General features: G+C 36.2%; 1 protein-coding gene across 5 annotated transcripts in view; it reads right to left on the bottom strand.

Moving 5' to 3' along the window:
• Window positions 1-3,859: 3,859 nt before the first annotated feature.
• RRAGB (Ras related GTP binding B) overlaps window positions 3,860-10,536 on the bottom strand; it is a 57,551-nt gene continuing 50,874 nt past the window's right edge. For all 5 annotated transcript variants that reach the window (XM_061177923.1, XM_061177918.1, XM_061177921.1 and 2 more), the window contains 3 exons: window positions 6,370-6,461; window positions 5,191-5,306; window positions 3,860-4,353 (listed from right to left, as the gene is read on the bottom strand). In XM_061177923.1, the coding sequence (XP_061033906.1) occupies window positions 4,256-4,353; window positions 5,191-5,306; window positions 6,370-6,461 (306 nt within the window). In that variant the 3' untranslated portion in view covers window positions 3,860-4,255. The remainder of the gene's footprint in view (window positions 4,354-5,190; window positions 5,307-6,369; window positions 6,462-10,536) is intronic.

Below are 10,536 nucleotides of genomic sequence, written 5' to 3'. Positions count from 1 at the left end.
TGCTGGTCAGACTTTGAGAAATTTCTTTTGGGTTGAGACCAGCCTAAGGAAGAAATTCTTCAGGAGTTATGAAAAAATACTTCCCTGGACATTGCTACCATCCTCTTTTCTTCCCTACGTAACTATACTTCTTGAAGCACTTCTTTGCTTCATCACCGTCCACATACTCTTCAGGCCCATTGAGTATGGTTTCTGTCTCCTTCACTCCAATGTAACCATTTGTAACAACACAGACTGACCTTGAGGACATAATGCTATGCAAGATGTTAGAGAAAGACAAATTCTGTATCATCTCACTTATATGTGGAATCTAAAAATGTCGAACTCATAGAAGCAGAATAGCATGATGGTTGCCAGGGCCTGAGGGGTGCGGGAAATGGGGAGATTTTAGTCAAATAGAACAAATATCCAGTGATAAGATGAATAAGTTCTCGGGATCTAATTACAGCATGGTGACTATAGTTAAGAATACTGTATTGTATACTTAAAATTTGCTAAGAGAGTAGATCTTAAGTGTTCTTTACCTGAAAAATAAAAGGTAACTGTGTAGGGTGATGGATGTGTTAATTAACTTGATTGTGGTAATCGTTTCACAATGTATTTGTATATTAAATCATAATGTTGTACACCTTAAAAAATACATCACATTGTACAACCTACACATATACAATTATTATTTGTCAATCATACTTCAATAAAGCTGGAAAAAAATGCTGATTATGTGCCACTAAATCACATGCAGTGAGGACATTTATATGCAATGAGGCTGGAAATCTTGTTAGTGAAGACTGCAGGAAGACCCTGACTGTTTTCCTGCTTTAAAAGGAAGTCAGGAATTTAAGTGGGAAATCATAAGCTGGCCTTTGCAAAATATTGCTGTGGGAGATCCAAAAGAGTTATAAACTTTTTCCCTCCTATTTTTAAAAGGCCCCAGAGAAGTAGAGGCTATAACTAACAGCTCACAGTAGTCCAATTCTTGGGGAAAACCCACAAATACTGAAAAACTGCTTAGATTTGACCTAAATCCTTCAAGCTAGAGATTTTTTTCCCCCTCCTATTCGACTCTGCTTTTCACTGCCAACTGTGGTAAAGCTTCTTATTCCATGTGGCAAAGCCCCAATGAAAACAAGAGTAATACAGGTTCACAAGCATTTGGCTTACTATTTCCATAGTAGCCAACACAGTGGTAGTCTCAAAGCTAGGTACCATACCTGGATGCACCTCAAACTCTCCATCCTGAGAAGGCCCTTAAATTCAGGAAGGCCATACAATTTCAAGGTTAAGGTTAAGTGCACAAGCTCTGGAGTTAGAATACCTGAATTCAAATCCCAGCTCTACCACCCACTACTGTTTAAATGTGGGCAAGTTTCTTACTTCTCTGGGCCCAATTCCCCCATCTAAAAAGTGGGATAGTGATAGTACTTACCTCATGGGGTTCTTGTGAAGACTAATGAGACAATCCTTATAAAGCATTTACAACATGACACTTAGTAAATACTGAACAAAAGGTAGCACTGTTTTCATTTGCAACCCACCTACATTTTCATGATATCCTATTAAGTTAGCAAATAAAGCTGGTTGAAACTGGAAAAAGTTAGGTCCCTACACAAATCACTACCCATACTCTATGCTAGCAATGGTTTCCATTTGCAACACATTACTTATGAAATAGAAGCTTCCTAGTCATTGCTTTTATCTAAGACAGTGCTTTACAAACTTTTAGATTACTTTGAGAATCAGTGGTCTGATTTATATGTATCTTTTTTTATCTCTTTTTTTATATATATCTTTTTTTAACCTCTTAACATGTGTTTATTTTTTTAACATCTTTATTGGAATATAATTGCTTTACAATGGTGTTAGTTTCTGCTTTATAACAAAGTGAATCAGCTATACATATACACATATCCCCATATCTCCTCCCTCTTGCGTCTCCCTCCCACCCTCCCTATCCCACCCCTCTAGGTGGTCACAAAGCTGAACTGATCTCCCTGTGCTATGCGGCTGCTTCCCACTAGCTATCTATTTTACATTTGGTATAAACTACATATATCTTATTTGGTATAATGCCTTCAACTTATCCTTACAAACCTGGTGAGCACATGTTTTCCCACTCCTGCTTCCAGGTCTACATTTCCTCTTCTTTTCCTTAAAGCAGTGGTTCCCAAAATATAGTCTGTGGACCAGCAGGATCAGTATCAGCAACACCTGGGAACTTGTTAGAAATGTAGATTCATGGACCCCACCCGAGACCTACTGAATCTGAAACTCTCAGTGGTAGCGGGTGGGACAGCAGTGTGTGTTTTAACAATAACCCTCCAAGTGGTTCTTATGCATGCTCAAGTTTGAGAACCATTGCCCTATCCTACTGACATAGCTAACATGACCCGTAAAAAGAATCAGTTCATTGTATCACTGATCTCATAATTTCTGCACCTCTGGTTTTGATTTCTTCTCTCCAACTCTTTCCGTGTACATGCCTTCACTGTCCACTTCTGTTTACTTCAGTTTCTAAGCGGCTCCATCTTTGGACAAATATCTATCTCAAAACCTTTTTTTTTTTTTCTTCAGTGACAAAGACGACTGGCTGCTCATTACCATAAGGATTAAGTCAAATAATAACCTTATTTTTCTAACCTTTCATACTTTTATACATCCTCTAAGTCCAAGTTATAACTAGAATCTGAGAAAGGGCTGAACCAAGAGTGAACAGAGTAATTATATAACTGTTTTATTTTTTGTGCTCATCTAATTGAATATATTACCTATATCTATCCACCTTCCAAAATACAAAAAAAAACACTTTCGGGTGTTTTCCTTCAAACCTCACCCCAGATGGAGGATAAGGAGAACTTGCCAAATCATTAGTCACAGAACAGACCCCCGCCCGACCCGGTTCATTTGCTCTTTTCATTTTCCTAGATGTTACTAGGATAAAGAATCTGGAACACCTACTTAAAAAACTCTCCTTCTGTAGAAGATTAATACAACTGTTGATAAAATTAGTCCAACGAGAGTCTTTTAAGAATTGGTAGTTTTAGTCTACATAATGTTAAACTGCCTAAAAAACAACATGTTCTTTGCTGCTCAGTAAACACTCTATCTCAATTGGGGACAATAAGATGGGGAAAGGTGAGGTTCTGGCAGTCTGGAAGAAGTTTCTTCATGACATAGAGACAAGAAAATTGAGATGAGTCTACTCTGCTGTAGATTCCCTAAATGCTTTTGTGTTCTGTTTCAGTTCTCTGGAAACTGAAAAAGGGCTTTGAGTAGTTCTAGTCAGTGTTGTCAAGCTCCATTTCTCCCAGTTCACAATGCCTCATCTTTTCCTTAGGGGATGAAGTCAAATAAACTCCCAGCCTGAAAAAGGTTTTAATACTACTTAACTAGTATAATGAAGGCACATCCCACCAGGTGTTACGGAATATATAAAATTAACCATTCCTGGACCTCATAGAAAGAAGACTTACATCTCATAAACACTATTTTCCCTCAACTTTTTATTCATTCCTTCTCCAGCTGCATCCTGAAATAGACTTTCAACACACCTCAGGCCTGGATTACTACCACAGCTTCTCTGACTGCCATCAGTCAGCCTATAGGTTAACTTTCTTTCAAAATTCCTTTGTCATTTCCTATCACATTGTACCAAAACTCTTCTGCCTAGCTTTAAGGCTATCATTTGGCTCATCCTTCCTATCCAACTTTATTTTGTACTATTTCCCAAACAGCAGGTCCCCTTCCCCTAGGATAACTGAAATTCATTTGCTCTTTCTTAGGGAAAAGTTGAAGAAACAAGGAAAAGAAAAACAGACACTGAAATCCCTAACAGCAAAAGTTTATTTACAATTGTAGTTAAGGAATAGTTTTAATGCATGCTGAGAAAACAGTAATATTCCAAACGTATAGGTTACTCTCTGGTAAGGAATACAAGATGACGTTGGGAAAGGCTTTGGCATACACAACAACTGGAACCAGGTTAACAGAACACTTGTACTACTAGAATGTTGTTATCAGAACACTTATATATCACCTACTTTATATGTCACACCAACTTCATAAACAGCTCATCTTCTAACTCCTCACTGGCTATTTGAGTAAATAGCATTCAAGGTTAAACGTTAAGACTGGGGAGTAGGGAAGAAATACAGAAGTGATAAGCATCACAACATTTCAGAGCCTATATATACTAATACAACATTAAGATTAAGAAACAGTGTTCCAATTTTTTTCTGAAACAGCATTTGGCAATGTTTTAGCGCATGAGAAGACACTGCTTTGGTCCATCCACTCTTTCCAGCTTTTCAAAGTGTTTCCTGGCATTGCGGATATTGATCAGAGTAGCTGCAGAAGCTGAGGGTGTGGTAGGGAAGATAACCAACAGACTAAGTACAAGCAGCCAAAGGAATAATTGACTAGTAAAAACAAATAAACAAAAGAGAGCCAAATCCCTCAATGTATGTCACAGAGAACATAAGTCCCAAGTTAACCAGAGTTTAATTTTTCTGAATAAATAAAAGATTTGTTTATATTCTAAACATAGTATTTTCAAAATAAATTTTCAAACTCTTTTGGTTTGGGGCTAATAGTAAAAAAACACATTATCTTATGTTGTATTCTAATATTAACCTAAGATAGATAACTCAAGAGATAATTTAAACTTCTGGGAGCATCCTGGAAATATTGCTAGAACCTTTATTTCAATGGGGGTATGGTACTTAGGAATACACAATGACATATAAAATGGTTCAACATTTAATAGTTCAGAGCTTAGATTGACTAGTCTTTTAAAAATCTACCCCACATGGAGCATAAGTCATACATTTGGGTTCTTTTTCTTTAAAATCCTTAGATATAGTAACTATACATAAGTAATTTTTAAAGTTCCCATGAAGAAGATATAATACCCTAGAGTCTAAATCGTCTTTAAGTTTCAAAATATAAGTCTATTAAATAAAAAGTATTTACCACTAGTACTAAAATTTTTTTTTTCATTGTGGTAAAATGCACATAAAATGAAATTTACCATTTTAACCATTTTTAAATGTACAGGTCAGTGGCATTAAGTACATTCACAGTGTTATGCACTACAAAATAGCTTTTCAGTATCTTTAATAATATACTACCTCTAGGGAAATTAGTTTAAAGAATATGTGGCTTTGAACCTATGTCAGCTAAGTTTAAACTTACGAATGGATGGATCAGACATCACGACCATCACATAAGTGTTGGATGTAAAGATGTCAATGAAAGCAGCAAAGTTAGAGTTCCTGACTTCCATGCTCTGGAAAGAGGCAGCCAGCTTGCTATAGGAGAAAGGAGAAAAGTGAGTAAAGAACATAAAATAATAGCAACATAAGATATTCTTATCTTTCATGTTAAACATTTTCATAGCATTGTATCTCAATCCACCACCGCATTAAGACAGTTAATCACTAATCCCACTTTGTTTTCCAAGGAAACTCTAATGACAAATTTAACACGTGCTGGAAAGTGACTTAGAAAGTGGATTAGGAATTGATAGTGACTGTGAAATGAAAAGTGGGCTTAGACCTAGATTCATATTAAAAATCATGTTACCAAAGATTTCTCTAATATTTAAGAAGTTTATTCAGTTGAAATTTCCCTATCATTGAGATTAATAACTGTATCTTTTGAATGTTAGTTATGCTGAAATTCTAGAAATGATCCCATTTCTTTGAAAACAAAAAGGGTAATGATATTTATATGCCATTTGCTATTTCTTCTTAAAAATGTTAGAATAAACATGCCAGAAAGTCTCAAAGTGTGTTACGGCATAAAAGGGAAAAACTTACACTTATTCTATTGTCTGGGCACTGGGCATCAAAGTTTTACCAGGATATGATTATTAAATCTTTACTAGATTATGATGTTCAGCCATTCCTTCTTCCTATATTCACAATGCTAAGATTCAAATTGTATTTAAACAAAGCTGAGACAATATGATCAGACATTTCTAGACTCTCTACTTTGTACCATTCTTGAATCAGTACCTCACTATTTTAATTACTGTAGTTTTATAGTAAATCTTGGTATTTGGTAGGGTAAATTCTCCTTTCTTGTTTTTCAAAACTCTCTTGGACATTTTCTGTTTATTTTTTCCCAAATAGTATCAAACATCTTGAAGGGGTACTCTGCTTAGATATTTTTCATATGCTTCTTCTGCATCAGTTGACTTTGCATTAAAGATGTCTTTCACTTCAGTCAACTGTAGGCTCCCTTAGAGTTTAGCTTTATTTTTAATATAAAGTATGCTGAATATAGAAGTGCAGTCTACTATAGTTATTTGAACCTCTCAAAAAATGACAATTTGTTCCAGAGATAAATACATCACATAAGATCTCTTACCTGCAGCTCAGCTTAAATTGCTTAATAATGTTGCTGATTTTCTCAAATCTGTGGACATCACGCTGTTCTTTACATTGGTAGTGAGAAATCACCTACGAAAAAGAGCAATGCCCTTTAAATCCATGCAGTGTTGTCATATCACCCTCTACTACTCCTCAAGGCAATACATTTGTCAGTCTCTTGGTCACCCTGATTTTCAGGGTAGACTTGGCACCTGACTTTAGTGCCTCTATTCCTCTGTCCCATATCCTGTCAACATCTGCATAATTCAACATCCCTAAGGATGACCCATCCAGTATTGTTTGGTTATAATTTTATTAGATCATTTAAGTATTATATTATCTATTTTGGTTCATTGCTGTCCTTTCTCACTTACTTTAATCATTAAATATTCATCTTATTTCAATAGGATGTCTTTGATTCAAAAAAAGTACAAATCAAAAAGGAAAAATAAATAAAAATTCTTAGCTGTTCTTTTTTTAATATTTTATTTATTTATTTATTTATTTATTTATTTATTTATTTATTTTGGTTGCATTGGGTCTTAATTGCAGGCACACAGGATCTTCGTTGAGGCATGTGGGATCTTTTGGCTGTGGCGTGCAGGCTCTTCGTTGCGGCACTCAGGCTTCTCTCTGTTTGTGGCACGTGGGCTCCAGGGCGTGTGGGCTCTGTAGTTTGCAGCATGCGGGCTCTCTAGTAGAGGTGTGCAAGCTCAGTAGTTGTGGTGCACAGGCTTAGTTGTCCCGCGGCATGTGGGATCTTACTTCCCTGACCAGGGACTGAACCTGCATCCCCTGCACTGGAAGGTGGATTCTTTACCACTGGACCACCAGGGAAGTCCCTCTTAGCTGTTGTTGAGGTGTACTTAATGTATTTAATTTTAATGAAGGCTATAACCAAGTGGTTTTTGGTATCATATTTAAAAATCTTAACTGAACGATTCTAACCTCTGAGGATTTACTATTTATAAATGAACCTATTCATGATGGACACCAATGCCAGCTGAAAATACTTCCCCTAACACTTTCAGATTAATAAAACCACACAAGTATTTCCCATAAGCTGATGTAAACTTTCTAGTAGGAAGCAAAACTGACTCATTTGCCAGAAGAAAATTCACAGGGCAATTCCCTGAAACCATGTGAAATTTTCAAAACATAATTCCTAGACCAACGGTGGAATAGGTTCCTGTTGCTTGACTTCAAGAGCTATAGTGAAAATGGTCAATCACACCTAAACTTAGTCCTCAAGAGAAAGCAAAAGCTACTTGTTACTGCCAGTGAAAAACAGAGTTTATATTAGGTTAACCTCTATGATCATGTGTGGTAGATGTAGCAGGAGAATACTGCTGAAGCAGGATTCTACCATGCCACGTGTCTCAAGATAGACAGAAGAGCTCACCTGCTTGTTGCTATTACCACTAGCAGGAAAGACAGGGCTCAGGGTAGTGAACTTCCAAGGAAGTGATCCCTGCCTATGGGCTGAGGCAGAAAGACACTCTAGTTAGGACTCCTTGCCTCAGCTATATCAGTTAGCAGGAAGGATGACTCCCAAATATGCTACCGTTAAAAATAATGTTTCCACAAAGGAAGGAGAAAAAATTTCACTTTGCATTCTCTGCCTTCTGTTGGCTGCAATAGCAAAAGAAATCAACGTTTAACAGTTTGCCAACTGTATGCTAAACTTTGTGCTAGGGCTTTATGTTACCTTGTCCCATTTTAATCCATACAATAAACCTATGATATAGATATTATTATCTCCATTTTATAAAAGGGGAACCAAACTCAGAGAGATTAAGATATGTGTCTACCATATATATGCTGTCTACAAGAGATCCACTTCAGATCTAGGGACACATACAGACTGAAAGTAAGAGGATGGAAAAATGCATTCCATGCAAACAGCAATCAAAAGAAAGCTAGAGTAGCAATACTCATATTAGACAAAATAGAGTTTAAAATAAAGAATGTTACAAGAGACAAAGAAGGACACTACATAATAATCAAGGGAACAGTCCAACAAGAAGACATAACAATTGTAAATACATATGAACTCAACATAGGAGCACCACAATATATAAGGCAAATACTAACAGCCATAGAAAGAAAAGTCGACAGTAACACAATCATAGTGGGGGACTTTAACACCCCATGTTCATCAATGGAAAGATCATTCAGACAGAAAATCAATAAGGAAACACAGGCCTTAAATGACACATTAGACTAGATGGACTTAATTGATATTTAGAGCATTCCATCCAAAAGCAGCAGAATACACATTCTTCTCAAGTACACATGGAACATTCTCCAGAATTGATCACATGCTGGGCCACATAGCAAGCCTCGGTAAATTTAAGAAAACTGAAATCATATCAAGAATCTTTCCCAAACGCTACGCTATGAGATTAGAAATCAACTACAAGGAAAAAGCTGTAAAATACACAAACACATGGAGGCTAAACAATATGCTACTTAACAACCAATGGATCACTGAAGAAATCAAAGAAATCAAAAAGTATATAGAAACAAATGAAAATGAAAGCATGAGGATCCAAAACCTATGTGACACCCCAAAAGCAGTTCTAGGAGGGACATTTATAGCAACACAATCTTGCCTCAGGAAACAATAAAAATCTCAAATAAACAACCTAACCTTACACCTAAAGCAACTAGAGAAAGAAGAACAAACAAAATACAAAGTTAATAGAAGGAAAGAAACCATAAAGATCAGAGCAGAAATAAATGAAATAGAGAGAAAGAAAACAATAGAAAGGATGAATGAAACTAAAAGCTGGTCCTTAGAAAAGATAAACAAAATGGATAAACCTTTAGACAGACTCAACAAGGAAAAAAGGGAGAGGACTCAAATCAATACAATTAGGAATGAAAAAGGAGAAGCTACAACAGACACCACAGAAATACAAAGGATCATGAGAGATTACCACAAGTAACTCTATGCCAATAAAATGGACAACCTAGAAGAAACGGACAAATTCTTAGAAAGGTACCATCTCCCAAGACTGAACCAGGAAGAAACAGAAAATATGAACAGATCAATTACAAGAATGAAATTGAAACTGGGATTAAAAAACTCCCAACAAACCAAAGTCCAGGACCTGATGGCTTCACACGTGAATTCTATCAAACATTTAGAGACGAGTTAACACCTATCCTTCTGAAACTATTCCAAAAAATTGCAGAGGAAGGAACACTTGCAAACTCATTCTATGAGGTCACCATCACCCTGATAACCAAAACCAGACAAAGATACCACCAAAAAAGAAAAGTACAGGCCAATGTCACTGGTGAACATAGATGCAAAGACAGTCCTCAACAAAACACTAGCAAACCGAATCCAACAATACATTAAAAGGATCAGACCCAATGATCAAGTGGGATTTATCCCAGGGATGAAAGGACTTTTCAATATCCCCAAATCAATCGGTATGATACACCACAGCAACAAACTGAAGAATAGAAACCATATGATCATCTCAATAGATGCAGAAAAAGCTCTTAACAAAATTCAACACCCATGTATGATAAAAGCTCTCCAGAAAGTGGGCACAGAGAAAACTTACCTCAACATAATAAAGGCCATATATGACAAACCTACACCTAACATCATACTCAATGGTGAAAAGCTGAAAGCATCTCCTCTAAGATCAGGAACAAGACAAGGATGTCCACTCTCGCCACTTTTACTGAACACAGTTTTGGAAGTCCTAGCCATGGCAATCAGAAAAGAAAACGAAATAAAAGGAATCCAAATTGGAAAAGAAGTAAAACAGTCTCTGTCTGCAGATGACATGATACTATACATAGAAAATCCTAAAGATGCTACTAGAAAACTACTAGAGCTCAATGAATTTGGTAAAGTTGTAGGATACAAAATTAATACACAGAAATCTCTTGTATTTCTATACACTAACAATGAAAGATCAGAAAGAGAAATTAAAGAAACAATCCCATTTACCAGTGCAGCAGAAAGAATAAAATACCTAGAAATAAACCTACCTAAGGAGGCAAAAGACCTGTACTTCAAAAAATTATAAGATGCTGATGAACGAAATCAAAGATGACAGAAACAGATGGAAAGACATACCATGTTCTTGGATTAGAAGAATCAATATTGTCAAAATGACTATACTACCCAAGACAATCT

Source organism: Eubalaena glacialis, chromosome X (genome assembly GCF_028564815.1).
Source record: "Eubalaena glacialis isolate mEubGla1 chromosome X, mEubGla1.1.hap2.+ XY, whole genome shotgun sequence".
In the NCBI taxonomy this organism is placed as follows: domain Eukaryota; kingdom Metazoa; phylum Chordata; class Mammalia; order Artiodactyla; family Balaenidae; genus Eubalaena; species Eubalaena glacialis.
The sequence above is the reverse complement of the archived record's forward strand: the minus strand, read 5'-3'. Positions and strand labels throughout refer to the sequence as shown.